Source organism: Spermophilus citellus (assembly GCF_964194105.1).
Source record: "Spermophilus citellus genome assembly, chromosome: 16".
Taxonomy (NCBI): domain Eukaryota; kingdom Metazoa; phylum Chordata; class Mammalia; order Rodentia; family Sciuridae; genus Spermophilus; species Spermophilus citellus.
The window spans coordinates 74,053,602-74,074,024 of record NC_138196.1 but is presented as its reverse complement, the minus strand read 5'-3'; the positions used below and the strand labels follow the sequence as shown (position 1 = coordinate 74,074,024).

The window sequence follows — 20,423 nt, the reverse complement described above, 5'->3', positions numbered from 1 at the left end:
ATTCCTGTAGTACGGTAGTGGAAAAGAAAAAAGAAAAATTAATTAGAGGAAACTACCACATTATGCTACATAGTTAATCTCCAAATTATTTCTTTCCATCAGCAAACCTATTGATCATTTATAACTCTGGGGAATATATATGATAGTTTGTTTGTAGTACTGGGGATTGAACTAGGGCTTGCATAAATGCTCTACCACTGAGCTACATCAATAGCCCTATCTATCTATCTATCTATCTATCTATCTATCTATCTATCTATCTACCTACCTACCTATCAATCATTCACTCATTCATTAATCATTAGTCAATCAATCATATTGGGAATCCAACCCAGGAGCACTGTAACATTGTTCTACACTCTCAACCCTTTTCATTTTTTGTTTTGAGACAGGGTCTCAAGGGTCTCACTAGGTTGCCCTGAATGGTTTTTAACTTGCCATCCTCCTGCCTGAGCCACCTGAGTCTAAGAATAATTTTCCATGAAAATAAAAGTCCTAAAGACAGTAGGCTATTCACAGCTGTGAGAATTATGTAATATACCATGGTATAAAAAAATCTTTAATAAAAGCAATTTTGACATGCGATGTTTATTCAAGTCACTTAGAGCACGATTTAGACTGATAAGTCAAACCACTAATAATGCAAGAGTCTACCATAATCACAGCACATATTGTACCAATTCTGCTTTCCAGTCTGTGAACTGTCAACAAGGCCCCAGAGTTAGCAGTCAGAGACTGCACTGGAGCTTTAGCAGAAGTCAACTGGAAGTGCTGGCTGTGCATCTCCCACAGGCAAATGCAAAGGATATATGACTTAAATATTAGATTCAGAAAGCTTAGAATAGAATAGACCACTATCACTCTCTATAATCCTTAGCTACTAAAGGATAATTTGAACTAAAATTTGTACTACCTATTGCATAAACAACACTATGACAATAGTAATAAAAACTGAAAAAATAAAGTTATCTAGAATTCTGCCCTCTCAACAGATTAACTGCTTTCATTATTTTACATATCCTTCCAGATGGAAAGTAATTTTTATAAACCAATTTTTAGGGATAAACTTTTTTAAAAAAGTAATACCCTCCTATCAGGATATAATACTGGATTATCATTTCTAATTTTAAAAACTTTTACTACAATGATAATAATTTTAGCTACTTTTTGCACTTCTTGGTTTCTTCCCTTTCATTTGTAAAACAAGATAATGTAGCTAGGCATGCCTAAACTTCTTTGGACATTAGGACAATCAGGAGAATTGTACTTGACTGGTCACCATTTGTGCTGAGAAGACTAGTGCTAGCAGAGCACAGTGCTGCATGCTTGTCATCCAAGCTACTTGGGAAGTTGAGGCAGGAGGGTCATAAGTTCGAGGCCAGCCTGGGTAATTCAGATTCCTATCTCAAAAGGCTGGGGATGTAGCTCAGTGGTAGAGCACTTGCCTAGCCTGTGTGAAGTGCTGGGTGCAATCCCCAACATGTGCATGCCATGTGCACACATGCACACAGAGAAAGCAAGCAAGCTAGCGTTACTTGCTAATAACTACTTGTGATTCTGACTCTCCATGCCCTTTCATGGTACCCTGATAGGATCTTACTAAGACCTCCTTCTTGCAAAAACTAGTAATTTTATCAAATTATGTCTCATTAGAAGTATTATTTTGATTACTACCATGACATTTTTAAGCTAGAAGAGGTTCTAATGTTGAAAGCTAAACTTCCTGTAATTTTCATTATCAAGGTCTTTATTTCCTGGACTTGTAAAAGGTAATAAGCAGAAGCTATGATATGAAGGAGGAAAAACACAAAAGATTGAGGGTCTTATACAGTGATAAGGACTTTAGGTAGGAGAGGTCATTTATATATAGCCCTGTCTTCTGTAAGATGAACAGGGATAGGACTCTAATATACATTTCAAGAAATTTTCTTGTTGAGGTCATATGGAAATCTGGCAAATATGATGCTTTTCAAAAATAAAATGGAGCGGGGCTGGGGTTGTGGCTCAGCGGTAGAATGCTCGCCTCACATGTTTGAGACCCTGGGTTCAATCCTCAGCACCACATAGAAATAAATGAGTGAAGTAAAGGAATTGTGTCCAACTAAAAATAAATAAATATAAAAAAAAAATGGAGAGAGCTGGGACACGTAGAAGATCAAGGAACAGAGGCTATCCTGATGAATTCCTAAGCTTAGAACCAGAATATTTTCCCTAAGCCTCTCTTATCCTCTAGGATTTGTCAAATCTTACGTACACTTCCTCTCTCGAGGAGCAGCTGGCACTTGCTCAGGCAGTCAGGGCTGTTGGTGAATTCAACCAAGGCTTTCTCTGCCTGCAGTCGAGTGGTTGTATCTGTTGTTTCATACAGTTGTTTGCACAGATTCTCTAGTTGGGCCAGGCTCTGGAAAAAAAAGAAAGAAGTCAGTCCGGTCTCCTATCTACTCAAGACACTGTGCTTGAAATTACTGGATAAAGATAAATTTTAACAACCAATGAGAAGAGAATTGCTTTTCATCTCTGAGAAGCTGGGTAACCTTTATCTGATAACCATTTGTAGCTCTCTTTATTTGAGGCTTTAGAAGACAAAATGACAGAATGCTTAAGGTATCTATATACTTTTTTCAGTAATTCCCTTGAAGATCAATAACAAATGATACATTTTTCCTTGCAAATACTCATCTTCCTAAGTTTTCCAAAAGGCTTTCAAATAAAATTCAAAATACACTGATTCTACCATCAATTTTACAAGTATGAATACAAGAGGCATTGCTGCCAAAATTAAGCACATAAACATACAATTTGAGTGCTACACAGATCTTTACATAGTTTTAAATATTTTCCTCTTGAGTGGTAGTTATTAGCTTACAGTTATCTATCTGCATAAGGACCATCACTCCTGAGAGAAACTCTAGAAGAATATTTCAGCATGCAGGTACGCACCTTCCTCCCCGGATCCCTCATGTCTAAAGTTCAGCAGTCTCTTCTGTTGTACTTTAAACTCTTGCTTCACTTCCAAATTTAAAACGAAAGGGCCAAAATAAATTCAACCCTAGCATCTGCTCACCCAGAGATAAGACAAGGGAAACTCCCCCAAATAAACCCTTCTCTCCAAATCTTGAACCAGTTCCAGAGAGGTAGGCAGGGTATGGGTGTGTGTTTTGGTCAAAAGCCCAAGTGGATGCAAGCAAATCTACTTGCACTGAACATGATGTTCAAGGCAAAGAGGAAAGGAACTAGTTAAGACCACACTTAACTATCACCGTAATTATAATTAAACTCATTTAATTTTTAGTAAGGTCTCGAGCATCCGTTAGCCTTTAAAGGAATGGTTTGGACTTTAAGAAGAAATCCAAACCTATTTTCAACACTAGCAAGCAAGATTTGGTTTAAGCAGTTCGGAGGATCCTACTATTAAAAATGGCCATTCTAATAAGAACAACAAAAAGATAATAATTAAAGTTAACCTATATAAATTGCTTAAAATATACTACACAGCCAGTTTGCCCAAGGCTTTTCACTATCACCTTTTTCTGTTACACTGTGGCTTTATAAATCACAGCTTTTTCACTAAGCAAGAAAGCCTTTAATGCAGAATTGCTATTTTATTTAACCCGATATAACAAATTTCTAACCTTAACCTAAAGGAAACAAGAAAGATAAATACTGACATTCTAAGATCTTCAGTGTCACTTCAGAGAGCCACCAAAAGAATAAAACAACATCTTCTAACCTCAAAACAACAAAACTACCCTTCATTCAAAATATTTTGGGTCTTTGATTAGGGGTCCCACTTACTCTCTTCAATTCAAAAGCGCAGAGAAAACTGCAATTGTAAAGTCAGATACCAAGTAATGAAGGTCTATCAACAGTACCTGTTTTTTTTTCCCCCCACATGGCTCACAAACACAAGAAATGGAAGATAAGGCTAATTTTTTGGCGGGGGTGGGGTGGGATGTACCAGGGATTGAACCCAGGGGCACTTGGCCACTGAGCCATATCCCCAGTCCTATTTTGTATTTTATTTAGAGACAGGGTCTCACTGAGTTGCTTAGTGCCTCACGTTGCTGAGGCTAGCTTTGAACTCAAGATCCTCCTGTCTCAGCCTCCTGAGCCACTGGGATTATAGGTGTGCGCCACTATGCTCAGCAAGGCTAATTTTATATATGCCATAAAATATGTGTTAAAGAAACTTTTATGCTTGCCAGTACTGGCTCGAGACCTTACTAAAAATTAAATGAGTTTAATTATAAATCCCCACATTCCTAAACAAGGGATTAAGTCTCCTTCACAAGGTTTTGTTTCAACATCGAAGTCTGGTTTTTACTTCCTCCTATAAAATGTTTCACTTAAAAGGAACACATTTAAAACATCGGTAATATAGAAGACATCAGAAGGACCCTCCCCCAACTAAAATATGAAAGCTGGCTACAAAATCTGGTATTAGGGAGCAATAGCAATCCCACAGTTATCCTAGGAGGTTTCCAACCTCCAACAGACAATCCCTAGACAGACCTGCTGTTTAGGGTGTAATGACTCTCCTCAAGGTCTCATCAATCAGACCGCAATTCTTGTTTATGTTTATTGCAAGAAACTTGCTCACACAACAATGGCTAAGCATCTGTCACACGTATTTCCTTACTGCTAGAAACCTACATGCAAGTTATGGTAGAGTTTTTGTTGTTTTGTTTTGATTTGCTAATTTAGCAGACAAAACATACTTGGGGGTAAGTCTGGTAATGAGTTCTCAGCTCAGGAAACAAGACTGTTAAAAAAACAAAAGTAATTTAAAAGTAATTTGACCATTTATACAAACAGTTTGAAGAACTACAGATCTATTTCTTTTGTTTCCAGAAGAGCAAATGGGGAACCATTTTGTTTTCCCAAACAACTAGTGGTAACATGTGAAAAACAGGGTTAATAGTCACTTTGTCTTGGATAGTCACCATCCATAGAAAGGAGAAATTAGACATTTAAAATTATAGTCTTTCATCTCCTAGTGTTTCCAAAGCAAATTTAATGGTTGGATTATCTGAATCCCCCCCCCCTTTTTTTGGGGGGGGGTAGGGGCCCAACTTAAAATAATTTATTTTACAATTATTTGATTAGCTATTTTTTAATAGTTATTTTTTAGTTGTAGTTAGACCACAGTATATTTATTTTATTTATTTATATGTAGTGCTGAGGATCGAACCCAGGGCCTCACATGTGCTAAGCGAATACTCTACCGCCGAGCCACAACCTCAGCCCTTGATTAGCCATTAAAACCAAGATTTCACTCTGAGGGTGGCAATGACACAGCAGAGCATTCCCTTCATGTGATAACACTGATGTTCAAACCTTTCCCTGTTCCATAGTTCTTGTTAAGAACAGCTATTATGTGATGCTACTTTGGTCACAAAAAAGCCTCTAGAGAAGAATGTCTATTTTCTGTTCCTGAGATTACAAGCCTATAATCCATACAGAAATGTCCATCTGGTGCCAATGGAACAGAAAGGCACATTTATAAAACTGGAAGACAATCCTCAACTAGCAAAGTACTACTTTAGTACAGGAAACTCAGCCAATTAACCCCAAACATAGAACCAGACTGATTTTGCAAAAAAACCACATTGAAGGTATTAAAAAAAGCACACTGACTTTATTTAGTAACATTATTTTGTACATTAGTCTTTTTGGCGTGGATAGAGAAAATGCAGTTCAATAATTCTCCACATAAGGTGCAGTTTATTGAAACCACAGACCTTCAAATATAATAATGATTAATCTGAAAAATTGCCATAGATTAAAGGAAAATAAAAATTTTGTTTGTAGATTAGATGATATGCTCCTCTATAAAGCAGAACAGTTTGGAAACTATTTTATTTAATTTGCCTATTATTGTTTTTTAAAATAGCCTTACACTCTATATTTTTAAATTAGCCCACTGCTTTAAAAAAAATTAAAAATCATCTTAGAGATTTCCAGAGACCAAGATACTTGCTTTTGGGAGGGTTTAATGACATTGTCCATAATGCAACTACCAAATTAGAAATAAGCATAACTCTTGAAGAACCAGCAGATTTGCAGGTCTCTGAGCACATGTCCATGCCTAACTGTCATCTGCCCATCTGAGATGAAAGAAGCCACCATCACATTATAGAGAGTAGGTAATCCATGAGTTTCAAAGAACAGAGAGTGCATTTACCAGCTTGGAGACTGAAGCTTCATAATTATGATATCTCAACTAGGAAAAAGAATTAACAGGTCAATTTCAACATGTTAAATTTAGATTCTTCTAGTTGTAACTCTTCTGTATACTAGGAAACACAAGTGTTACGTAAATTAAAAGATGGACACTGAGTCTTGCCAGAAAATGAGCCGCTGCTTAGATGGTTAATGAGACTAATGTATAAGGCATTCTTACTTTCAATAATGAGTATCCAATTATCATAAACTCTAAAAAATTTAAAAATTCAGGATTGACAATTATTGTTAGGTTAAAAGAGCAAGAGGTAAAACAGTATAAAGTATATTATCAGTTGTAATATATGTTAGTAAATTTTAAGAAAATCTGTATGAATAAAACCAAATTTAATCATCTCTCAAAGATGAGATTATGGAAGACCTGCAATATCTATGGTATATATTTCTATAAGTTTTGAATTTTTGACCACAAATCTGTGAATGTTTATATTAATCTATAAGCAGGAAAAAATTCCCCAAAACTGTACATATAAAATATTTTTTACCCAGGGACAGTCACTCATACCTTGTAACCCCAGCAACTCAGGAGGCTGAGGCAAGAGAATCATAAGTTTGAGACTAGCCTCAGAAACTTAGTAAGGCCCTAAGCAACTTAGTGAGACCATTTCTCAAAATAAAATTTTCTTAAAGGCAATTTAAGCTCCAGTCTTTTTCTGATCCAGTTCTTCTAATTACTAATGCTATATTTACTAACAGCTATTCTGTTACCAATCAGAATTTATGATCCCCAAAAGACAAAAGGCAAGCTGGGAGTGGTGACACACGCCTCTAATCATAGTTACACAGGAGACTGAGGCAGGAGGATCAAAAGTTAGAGGCCAAATCTTTGGAGGCCAAAGTCATTTTGGTTTTATACATATATCAAGAGATCTCTCAAAAGTTATTTCTTCAGTGGAGTCAATGGGGAAGCTAACTAGCTCTCTGAATAAGAAAGTTAACACATGCTGGGCTGAGGTTGTGGCTCAGAGGTGGAGTGCTCGCCTAGCATGTGTGAGACTTTGGGTTCGATCCTTAGCACCACATGAAAAGAAAGATATTGTGTCCACCTATAACTAAAAAAAAAATAAATATATATATTTAAAAAAAGAATATTAACACGTGCAAACTACTCATTTTAAAAAGTCTGGTTAAGTAGTTTACAAAGCTGTTGTGGAAATAACCTGAAATAAATGTACTTTAGGAGAGGATATCCAAATGGCCAATGGGCAAATGAAAAGGTTTCAATCTCAGTAATCACACAGGAAATGAAAACAATGATGAGACTGACACCCATTAGAATAAAAAGGGAAAAGCCAAGATCACTGTTGGTTAGAATGTGGAACTCACACGCTGCTCAAGGAGTCTGAATGATCAAAACACAATGGAAACCTGGCAACAGCTATTAAAGCTTAAACCTGTGGATACCCCATGACCCAGCTACTCCACGCCTGGTATGTGGCCCAATGGGGATGAATATGAAACTCATCAAAGAACATGTTCAAGAATGTTTATGGCAGCACTAAATGTAATAGTTCACAAATGAAAAGCCAAGTACCCATTAATAGCAGTTATAAATATTTCACATTTTAACCTGTGTGCAGGTTACCCAGGCATGTCTACTTTGTGAATACTCACTAAATTGCACATTTATAATCTGTGTATTTTTTGAATATACAGATAAATGATATTGCTCCTCCCAGAACTCTCCAGGTATTTATTCTTACCTGTTACTTTCTGATATGAATGGGAAAGAAGTTCATCAATAACCTACAGTTGTACTTCAGACTTAGAATGCTTAGTTTCATATTAATTCATGGTTTTTTTTAATTGAAAAAGCATTATTTCCATTATTTTCTCAGGAAACGAGTAAAGTAAGATTTTTGGATATATTTGGGGACATTCTACTTTTTAGAGTACTGAGAGGGCGAGTAACACTTTTAGCTGCAGGTGCTGTGTAGTTTGTCTACTGCCTTCAAACAAGATAAAATACATACTTCAGCATGTGATAATGCTGTGCCAGAACCTTGCATGCATTAGATAAGGATGGCAAGTCTGCTAACATATGAGACTGCAAAATTCTAACTTCCAAATATGAATCAATTCTAACTTGTAATAAACACATATGGTCTTTGCATTGTGGGTAATATGAGGCCAAAATACACATAAACAATTTCACAAAATAAACAGCCAAACTGACTGTGCCTGGTCACTTAATGGTTTTTGACTTATACATGTAACCCAAGAGCATTCACTTAATCTGTCACTGAAAATTGGGTTCCTTCTCATAGTCACTAGTGGTGTTGAGAATTGAAAACTGTAGCATAAGAAAAATCTGCTAAGACAGGTTTCAAGACAGCACCCCAAAATAGCCCACAGACATTTCTATTTCTGGTTTGGGTCTTGCAGTATGGGTTAAAGTTTGACATGGCTGCCAATATTTTGTAACAATATCTGATTTTCCAGATTCCTATGAAAAATTATAAAGTCTAAAAACACTTGCATTTTGAAGGGTCACTAGCCAGTGCCACTGGTAAAGAGAAGGAAGTGCTTTCCTAGGCCGGCTTCCTCCCTTGCCAGTTCCCCTGCAAATATCCTGGGTTTAGGGGCTCAATTCAAGAAGTCAGATGTAAAAAGTTGGGAGCTAACAGTACTTAGATTTTGTCTTAACTAAGTCTGCCAAATTTGGTTACAACAATCTTCTGAATAAAAGGGGCTATGAAAAACTTAGGCAGAGAAAAGAGATTGGGAGTTAAGCAATTTGGACACTGGTGATAACTAACCATGTGACTCTGGCAAGTTTATTTCCAGGAGCTTCAGTTTTCTCATGTGTAAAGTAGACTGGACTATATTACACAATCTACAAAGAAACTCTAGTTCTAAAATTCTATGATTATAATATGCTATTTTTCTCTATTTTTAACTATATTAGTAAATCAGAGTTAAAAGTGGGCAAAAGACTAAAATTAAAATAATCATGACGACAACAGTCAGTACAACTTTTTTTAAAAAAGAGAATTATCCTTAAATATAAATCAGGTAACACATCTTGTCATTGTAGCACAGTGCCCTTCCCCACAAACAACTTCAGTGACCTAGCAGCAGGGACAAGGGTCCTTTTGAGTTGAGGTTCAAAACCAAGTAATGGTTAAGCTTTTAGGTTACAGACAAATCCCAACTCCTCCTATTAGCTGTGGGAGTATAAAGCATTGAAGTCATTCAAACTAGTTTTTTCTTCTTTTAAATAGAAATAACACCTACTTCATGAGGCTGTAAATGTCAGTGAGGTGACGTATTAATGACTGAGTTTATTACTGGCTATTATCTATTCTACTGGCTACTAAAAGCTCTAAAAAACAGCAGTTTTATATTTGTTTGCACAAATGCGTTACTTAATATGCTATGGTTGTTCTAAAGGAATTATAAATGCCCTTTCCCTGTAGAACTAGAGGGACTGGGGACAGGATATACAACTGGTCCTCCGTCTCATGGATTCTGTTTTTGTGAATTCATTACTTACTAAAATACATTTGTAACTCACAAATCAGTATTTGCTCATGGAGTTTTACATGGATATGTGGAGGAGAGAAAAATTTGAGTTGCTGGACATACATTTCCAGCTGAGGCTGAACACTTTAACACTTTGCTTTCTTGTCTTAAATCTCACAGTGTAAACAAGTGTACAGTCCGTTTGATGTTTTACTTAGTAGGTGACGGTGCTTTTGGTTAAGAATTCAATGCTATATTTTGGTCCAGAGTTCAAGATTAGTGAATCAACAAAATGCATTACATATAATGCCTTTAAACAGAAACACACATAAAGCAAGTTTATATACTGATTGGTTGATGAAAATTTTGTGACTGGAGTTTGACAGGAACTTAACTTTGTATTTCCCCAAGCAGAAATGGTTCAGTATGTTCTTGATGACTTTATAGAACATAACTACAGGGAACAATTAAGTTATAATGCAGTCATATTTTTGGCCTCAATGGTGGTACCAGTTACATATTTTCCCACGGAAACAACTATATTTATTCCCATTGTTTCAAGTCATTTGTTCAAACAGAGGTATTTATTAATCTATTTGCATAACTTCCATATTAATATATAGAATGTTGTTTAAAATTCTTGAATTGTCTCAAAAAATCTGCTAAAGTTGCCACTTGTATTAGTTATGTATACACACACTGGATGGTCAGGTTAAGAGTGGATTAAAAACAACAACCACTACCTCATATTCCCACAAGAATAGGGAAAAGAGGACAAAGGACAATAGCAACAAAATTTTAGAATACACAAAACCAACCTGATTTACAGCACTTGCTTAGACACTGAGGTACAGTGGGAGGCTTAGATGAGGAAGAACAACAAAGATTTTTTTTTTTGAAAAGTTATGATTACCAGATATCTTCCCCTATTCTGTACCTCTAAATGTCTGTCCATCTCTGAGGAGACACCAAGCCAGCTGAGTGCACACTTGAGGATAAGGGCACCACATACCAAACGGGTTGATAAAGTGGCTGCCTCCACCCCGAAGGGGGCTGCGTCTTCAATTACTGCATCTACCCAGATATGTCATATACAAATGGTTCTCTTTAAGCAGGAATTTAAAAGATTCCCCCCTCAAGAATCTAAGTAGTCACAAAGGAAATAGCTGACGATACAGTGATGTGGGGGTTACCCCAAAAGTGGCAAATGATTCTCCTGCAATGCCTCAAGCCCACAAGCCTCACCCAAACTCTTCAAGCTTCCAACTGGCTTTGGAGTCTCTAATCTTGATAGTGAGCCGTCAAGGAGTACCAGATATCAGAAGAAAGCCTTTCACATGGAAGAAAGAGAGAGAGAGCTAAATAAGTACACAAAAATAATCTGGGACAGGCACAGTGGTGTACACATGTAATCCCAGCTATTTAGGAGGCTGAAGCAGGAGCTGAAGTTCAAGGTTAGTGTCAGCGATTTAGTGAGACCATGTCTCCAAATAAAAAAGAAAAAAAGGGGCTAGGTTTGTGACTAGCAAGGTCCTGAGTTCAATCCCCAGTGACCCCCACCTCCCACCCAGGAAAAAAGATATACCATTAAGCCTACTGAAGAGACATTCTAGGTACATGAAGAGAGAGATCTTAGAGAATAAAATTGTGACATTAGAGGCAAAAATCTACTGGCAGATTGGAAATAAAGTAAAAATCTCCATAGACGGCAGAGAAGATCCTATATGGATAATATGGGAGCAAATTTAAGCTCAGGCCAGTGAAAAATGTCCCTCATCCAGTTCCAGAAGTTCTAGAAAGAGAACAGAGATTGGGGAAAAAGAAGAAATCATCAAAAAAAAAAAAAAATTCAGAGAAACTTCCTAGAACTGAAGAATATCAGTTGCTAGAATGAAAAGGTCCACCAAGTCTGAGAAACCCAAGGACAAAAAGATTCCTTAAGCTGCCAGAATGACCGAGAGACAAAACAATAGGTGACATATAAAGGATCAGGAGTCTGAAGGCTCTGAACATCACAAAAGCAACACTGGAAATGAGAAGACAAGAGCGGAGTTCCTGCAGAAATCTGAAGAGAGATGAACTGGAAGACTACCCAGCCAGAGGTAAGCAAGGGCTGGGCAGGACAAATCTATTTTGGGGAATATTAGGCCAAGAAACCTCTCATCCATGCTTCTTTTTTCAAGGAGCCATTAAAGATTGTGCTTCAAATCAAAATAAAAGTAATTCATGAGAAAGGTAAGCATGGAAGGGAGAGCACGGGAATCCAACACAGGACAAGAATATCAAGGGAACCCCTGGAGAAGACGGAGAAGTGAGACAGACCCCAGGATAACTACTGAAGAGTAAGACGGGCATGGAGACCATCCAGGACTTATTCAAGCAGAGTGGCTCAAGGGACAAGTGGAGTTCTACCAAGATCCCTACCACCACTGGCCTCTTTAACCAGAGGACAGAATACCTGGGTGGGATTTCTCATTTTAAGTCCTTACTTTGATCCATGTTGAAGTTTTTAATTAACATAAAAAGCCCTCAACTGATGAAGTCATGTTCTCCTTCAAATTTTGGAAAGTTTTTCTATAGAGCTGCAAAATCATTTTTAACTAACATTCCAAAGACAAGGGCAGTTGTGCAACCTTGAAGGTTGGCTTTGAAATAGACACTGCACAGTAACACAGTGTAGTGGTTAAGAGAAATAAGCTTTGGGCATAAAAAATTCTGTATCTTGTGATTTGCAAATGAAGTTCCAAAAAGAAGAAGAAAAAAAAACAACACATACTAGCATTTTTGCCACCTTCACTTTCTTCTTTATCAAAAAGAAATCTGTTGGTCTCTAAATTGCCTTTTATGGGACTTGATTCTGCCATGCTGTCAGTATTAAAAGACCAAAACAATATACTCTGCTATGAAAACAGCTGAGTAAGAAAGTAGACTATGTAGGTCGAGATAATCACCTAAGGAAAGGAAGTCAACATCTAGGTATTTGGGAACCCAAATTTATAATTTAAAATAATTATATATGTAAATACATTTCCCTTAAAACTCCATATTAATAAGCAGATCTATATAGAGACAATAATCCTCATAACAGAGGTTTAATACTCCTGTTAATAATGTCACCATACCCTGGGTATAGTGGTAGAGACCTGTAATCCCAGCTACTTGGGAGGCTGAGGCAGGCGAATTACAAGATCTGGGCAACTTAGTAAGACCCTGTGTTTCAAAATAAAATTATTTTAGCTTAGTGGTACAGTGTTTGCCTAATGTGTGTGAGGCTTTGGGTTTATTTCCCCCATACTGAAAAGAATATTACTATACATTTTTAACAATTTAAATTGGTGTGACCATTCTTGATATTAGCAGATTTACAAACTTAATAGTGATCTTTACCATGTAGCAAGCGTGGTAAAACAACTGACTTCCAAAGTTCAGAAAGTGATAGCCTTTTAGTTAGGTATTAAAGGAACAAAAATAAAAGTAGTTTAAACACTCACTTAATTTAGTCCTGGTTTTCAAGAGCTGTTTGTCTTTTTAGTTCTCTAAGTTACCCTGCAGAGGAACACTGTAGGGCAAATTTATGTTTTTAATATCAATTTGGTACAATATTCAAACTTCAGAGTACTAGAGGCATTTTGTGCAGACTGCTGTTAATACATTAAAAGCCACATTTAAACACTGAATTATATATATAACAAAGGAAGTGATCACAAACACAATCACCATCTCTGAGTCCACCAATCATCAGGCTTCAGCACTGCTTTGCATTAACTACATGAAAAGGGTAGATTCAAGCAAAGCAATTAATAAGCTACCCTTAAATAAATGAAATGTAAATGGACTTGGAAAATGTTCAAGGAACTTCAAGAATCTTTGTCTTTCCCCCTTCTATTTACTAATTCTTAGAATTTCCAAGATTGATAGAAAATGTATTTACAAATGAAATCGAGTTTGCTTATGAAAAACAAACAAAAACTAGCTATAGCTGGCAGAAAATCTTGCCAAAAATCTGACATAGTAGTGGTATTAAATATAGTCAAAAACCTTTTTAAAAAATTTTAAAATGTGTTCTTTGTATTTTTAAAAAATATTTTTAGTTGTAGTTGGACACAATACCTTTATTTTAATGTGGTGCTGATGATCAAACCCAGGGCCTCCCATGTGCTAGGTGAGCATTCTGCCACTGAGCCACAACCCCAGTCCCTGTAGATATGACATATTGTATATTACATGGAGTATAACTTCCCATTTTTGTGGTTGTACATGATGTAAAGTTACACTGGTTGTGTATTTATAAATGAACATAGGAAAGTTAAGTCTGGTTCATTCTACTTTCTTTTCCATTTCCATCACTCCTTTCTCTCCCTTCCTCCCCCAATCTGGTGAACCCCCTGCCCCCTATTGTGAGTCACTATCTGCATATTATTTGACTTTCGTTTCTTTTGAGATTGGCTTATTTTACTTAGCATGATAGTCTCCAGTTCCATCCATTTACCAGCAAATGCCACTGTTTCATTCTTCTTTATGGCTGAGTAATAGTCCATTATGTAGGGGTACCACATTTTCTTCATCCATTCATCTGTTGAAGGACACCTAGGTTGGTTCCATAGCTTAGCTATTGTGAATTGAGCCACTATAAACATTGAAGTGGCTATGTCATTATAGTATGCTGATTTTAAGTCCTTGTGGGTATTTACTGAGGAGTGGGATAACTGGGTCAAATGGTGGTTCCATTCCAAATTTTCTGAGGAATTTCCATACTGCTTTCCAGAGTGGTTGCACCAGCAATGTATGAGTGAGTGTATCTTTCCCCCCACATCTTTGCCAACATTTATTGTTACCAGTATTCTTGATAATGCCATTCGGAGTGGAGTGAGATGAAATCTTAGTGTAGTTTTAATTTGCATTTATCTAATTGCTAGACATGTTGATTTAAAAAAAAAATATATTTGTTGACTGATCATATTTCTTCTTCTGTGAAGTGTCTGTTCAGTTCCTTAGGCCCCCCCACCCTTTGGTACTGGGGGTTGAACCCAGGGGTGCTCAACCACTGAGTAACATCCCCAGCCCTTTTTGGATATTTTATTAAGAGATAAAAGTCTCACTGAGTTGCTAAGTGCCTCACTAAGTTGCTGTGACTGGCTTTGAACTTGTAATCCCCTTGCCTCCAGAGTCTCTGAGATTAGAGGTGTGTGCCACTATGCCCGGCCTTAGCCCATTTCTTCTGTTTCATTTTTCTTTTTTTATGGTGCTGGGGATTGAACCCAAGGTCTCAGTGCATGCTAGGCAAGCACTCAACCAACTGAGCTATGCCCACAGACCCTAGCCCATTTCTTGATTGGGTTATTTGTTCTTTTGGTGTTAAGTTTTTTGAGTTCTTTATGTATCCTGGAGATTAATGCTCTATCTGAGGTGCAGGTAGCAAAGATTTCTCCCATTCTGTAGACTCTCTTTTCACATTTATGATTGTGAAGAAGCTTTTAATTTAGTTTGATACCATTCCATTTATTGATTCTTGATTTTACTTCTTGTGCTTTAGGAGTCTTGTTGAGGAATTTGGTTACTAGGCTGACATGATGGAGAGTTGGGTCTACGTTTTCTCCTAGTAGGTGCAGAGTAAGAGATAGGGGTCTAATTTCATTTTGTTACATATGGATTTTCAGTTTTCTCAGCACATTTGTTGAAGAGGCTATCTTTTCTCCAATGTATGTTTATGGTGCACACAGACCTCTTAAAACTCAGCAATAGGAAAAGAACCCAATTTAAAAACAAGCAAAAAGTCTAAACCTAAGAAGATACACAGACCTCACCTAAGAAGATATACAGATGGCAAGTAAATATATGAAAAGCAGCCAAACATTATGAATCATGAGGGTACTAAATTACACCAACAGTAAAGATACCACCACTATACGCCTACTAGAATGGTTAAAACCCTAAACGCTGATAATACCAGCTGCTGGCAAAAATGTGAAACAGAAACTGATGGTGAGAATGTAAAATGTACAGCCACTTTAGAACACAGTTTGGTAGTTTCTTATAAAAATAAACATACTCTTATCATATGATTCAACAACTGAGCTCCACGGTATTTACCCAAATGAATTGAAAAATTATGTCTACACTAAAACCTGTACACAAATGTTTATAAAAGTCTTATATTTATAAGTGGCAAACTTGGTCATAAAAGACATGGAGGAACTTAAATGCACACTGCTAAGTGAAAGAAACCAATCTAAAAAGGATTCCAGTGATATTTTTACATTCTGAAAAAGGTAAAGCAAACCAGAGGCAGTAGTAAGATGAGTGCGGGGTTGTGGGGAGAGTTGAACAGTGGAGCACAGGACGTATTAACACTGTCATGGAGTACCTGCCATTACACCTTTGTCAAAACCCATAGTCTGTACACCACAAAGAGTAAACATTAATAAATAGGGGAAACAGGGGAGGGCAGGGTGAGTGGCTATGGAGGAACTGTCTGTACTTTTAGCTCAATTTTTACACAAACCTAAAATGGTTCTAAAAGACAAAGTCTGCTAAAAACAAATTTAATTTGCCAGTTTAAGAAGTCCAACTCTCCCGCCTCAATTTTTATCTTAATATTTTTCTGGGTTTACTAACCCATGGTATTTATATATTAAAACATTGTCATTATATATCTTAGTGCTCACACCCTATCCCACCACTGGTGTATGTGACAGGGCAGCAGAATGAATACCATTCTCTAGTTTAATACACAGGTATTCATAGTAAGAGAAGATGTAACCGTGGTTATGTTACCGTGGTTCTCTGCCTACCTAAATTGGAATCTATACTGTACCTATCTGGTAGAAAAATCTTCAATGGTTAAGACTTATATTGTTTCAAAGTAATGCTCACATAGACATATATTACTGTTACTTTTCTAAACTACACCCTACCATCCATTCAAAATTTGTCTATGGGACACAAAAACAGTTTGGTTTGCCTTAGGGATCTGCTATTTCATATGCTCTCTCTGGTGTTCTGCCCTTCTCTGAAAAATGCTAAATACAATCTGGACATTCAAGTATTGAAAATTTTTCTCTTTTAAGTTCCTCCAGCTTAATCATGCATTTGTTTGCATGAAAAAGAAAACACAACACTCACTTCACCTGAGGAACAGTTGACAGTAAACTGTAACAGATTTGTTGCCGCATGTATAACAAAATGTGCAACAAAAAAGTATGTGTGTATCATATCAAAAAACTTATTTTTGAACACCCCTAAAAATTTTTTTTAAACAAACTCGTAGGAAATGACTACAAGTATCAGGTATTTTACCATCTCTTTCATTCTAAACTGGTGTTATGTTTTTTGAGCTAATTCTCACAAAGGAAATGGGTAGACAAAATGTAGATAACATCCCAGGAAAAAGCCAACACCATGGAGACACTTCCCCCAATGTACATGTGGGACTGGATGAACTATAGTTAAATGTTTTGAGTTTGGACTGAGTTGTCACCATCCTATCTTGATTAACTGCTGTGTTCCATCACTTCTATGGATCAACATAACCATATAACTCATAATTGACTATAAACAATATATATGCATAATTAACATAAGAATTTAATGTAAGTTCAGTACTATAAATACACTTCAAAAGGAATTTTCCAAACTACTAGGCTAAGAACACAAGGCTCTGAAAAACATTAGCAGCAGTTGGAAACAGTAAGAAAACAGTTGACTACACACCTATACGACTACTGAATTCTCCAAGTGTGACCAAATGCTGACAGGCTGCATCAATATTTAAACTAAATGCAAAGAAAGGCAGGCTGATGAAAAGAACACAGACTTGAAGGTCAGAGAAGAGAGTTTTTATCAGTGGTTTTATGTGCCATTCTGCTCTAGACTATTTATGTGACATGAGAATACCCGAAGTCTTGAGTGTCTCTTTCCTATCACCTAGGAAACATGATTTATTCAACAACAAATGTGAGTGCCTAACATGTGCTAAAGCATCATTCTAACAAACAAAACAAAGATCCCTGTATACCTGCTGCTGATATTATAGTAAGGGAAGACAAATAATACTCAACACAATAAATAAGCTATAAACTATGTTAGAATATGATATACACTATGAAAAACTAGAGCAGAATAAGGAGAATTAAGAAAGTGTATATATGTACATATAAGGATAGAGAGAGCTACAGGTTACAGTATTTAAGGTAGCCCTCATAGAAAAGTGAAAAAATGAATCCACATTTTTGGGGGTGAAGAAATTAGCCAAGAGGCACATCTACTTGTCTCAAGAAGGCTCCTCAATAGGTAAGATGAAACACATTCCTCCAAAGGGAAAGATCACTTTACTGGGTGGGTGCCAACTATGTGCTAGGTATTTTAATATGTTTCATTTTCTTTTCTTTTTGGTACCAGGGATAGAAGCCAAGGATGCTTGACCACTGAGCCACCCCAGTCATTTTTATTTTGAGACAGGGTCTTGCTAAATTGCTAGGGCCTTACTAAGTTGCTGAGGCTGGCTTTGAACTTGCAATCCTCTCCTATTTCAGCTTCCCAAGCCGCTGGGATTACAGGCATGCAAGCACATCTCATTTTCTATACAAAATTTAAAGTTCCATTGGTTGTTATGCTCATTTAAATAAAAAAAGTGTTAGGGTTGGGGATATAGCTCAGTTGGTAGAGTGCTTGCCTCACAAGTACAAGGCCCTGGGTTCAATTCCTAACATCTCACACACACACACAAACACACACACACACACACACACACACACACACACATGAAAGACAAGTACATATTTCACATGAGTTAATTTAAAGAACATCTATGGAAATACAAACAGGAATATGCATGAATATACTACATATATACATATGTGCTTAATTCATAAAACACTGTTGTTTTATTATAAATTACCAGGATCTAATGCAAGACACCTCAATCTGAATTCATCCAAGGAAAATCTATGCAAAATGTGCAGAATCAAAGAAGATAAATTGAAAGGAACTCAATAATGTTCACAGAAACAAAAGGACGCACACAGCCTAATCACCTCAACATAATCTCCCCAACAAATCTTATTCATTGGAAGGGGATATCACATACTCTTCTCAAAAATTAGCTTCTGTAGTTAAGAACATGAAATATACCTCAACAAATGGTATTAATACTAATTAAGTCTTTTTTTTTTTTAAAGAGAGAGAGAGAGAGAAAATTTTTTAATATTTATTTTTTAGTTTTTCAGCGGGCACAACATCTTTGTTTGTACGTGGTGCTGAGGATCAAACCCGGGCCGAATGCATGCGAGGCGAGCTACCCCTTGAGCCACATCCCCAGCCCCTAATTAAGTCTTCAGGCAAGGATTTCTTTAACAATGTCCTTAAAAGCCCACAAAAACGTGAGATTAAATAAACTACATTTGAGAAGATAATTTTACATTCATTCAGCCCAAATGGATACTGGAGTAGTCTAGGGTATGGTTGTGAGTTAAGCAAAAAACAAACCTAATCTAACATGCATGCTATTTTGTGTGTGTGTGTGTGTGTGTTGGGGGAGGGTACTGGGGATTGAACCCAGGGACACTGTACTACTATTGGGCTATATCTCTAGCCCTTTTTATTATTTATTTTGAGACGGTCTTATTAAGTTGTCCAAGCTCACTTTAAATTTGTGATATTTCTGCCTCAGCCTCCAAAGTTGCTGGGATGGCAGACATGTGCTAATTAAACAAAAAGCGCTCACCCCCTCCCCCAACCCCTCCCAAAAATCCAGACCTTAATAAGGATGACCTTAAAAATATGCTTTGGAACTTAAACTCCATCTTCCTGTTTTGGTAATTAGGTTTAAAGCAAAATGTTCACAACTACTTACATTTTCTTCAGAAATCTAAGACTTCCCAAACTGTAATATACTATAACATCTATCCTAACTCACTCAACAGGGCTCAGTTCAGAACTGCACAATTAATGAGAGTAATAGCCTTGAAGGTCTGTAGTGCTTTTAAAAAATACGGCCCGGGGCAGACTGAGAGTTCCCTGACTCCTGGAAGAGTGCTACAATACCTTCTTAGTCAGGTCGGGGAAAGAACATTAAGAAGCACTTGGCGTTTAACACTGGTTACACACCTTTTTTCACCACACTGCTCCTAACTACACTACTTTTAACTAATGAATTCTGAAACGCTAAACTTTTTTGTAGCTACTCTGGCAAAACTAATGCATAAAAACAACTTGTATTCCAGTGGTAACAATGGGACTAGCATTAGGTATCTATCCTCCCAGTCTCTTAACCTTCATGCTTTTTTGGTCCTCTGTTCTCCCTATTCTGTATTCTAAACAATATCCTCAGATCTAGTTCTCTAATTCTCTTCAATGCTGTGTCTAATAAGCTAATCTATTCACAGGGTTTAAAAATACACACCTTTTTTTTGGTTTGTTTTAAACTTGCTGTGCTGGGGGACAGAACCCAAGGATTCAGAGATTTCCTTCATATATTTTTTTTTTTGCAAGCTTGTCAACACATTAAAACAAAGCTATCGAAATCGAAAACAGGATCTAATTTATTGTAATGGCAGGGTAGTTCAGAAAAACTGGCTTGTCTTACAACAGGAAATGGAATTCTTCCCATTCATTTTTGCTCTCAAGGGATTATCCTACCCGCCCCCCCCCCCCTTTAAAGGTTAGCTCTAGACTTAAAGGACTTAGCAAAACAAACAAAAAGTAGAAACAAAACAAAA

The 20,423-nt window shown here is 36.8% G+C and overlaps 1 protein-coding gene across 2 annotated transcripts in view; it reads right to left on the bottom strand.

Moving 5' to 3' along the window:
- XPO7 (exportin 7) overlaps positions 1–20,423 on the bottom strand; it is an 83,670-nt gene that overhangs the window by 36,546 nt on the left and 26,701 nt on the right. For both annotated transcript variants that reach the window (XM_081268977.1, XM_081268978.1), the window contains exon 2: positions 2,255–2,401. In XM_081268977.1, coding sequence (XP_081125103.1) covers positions 2,255–2,401 — 147 coding nt within the window. The remainder of the gene's footprint in view (positions 1–2,254; positions 2,402–20,423) is intronic.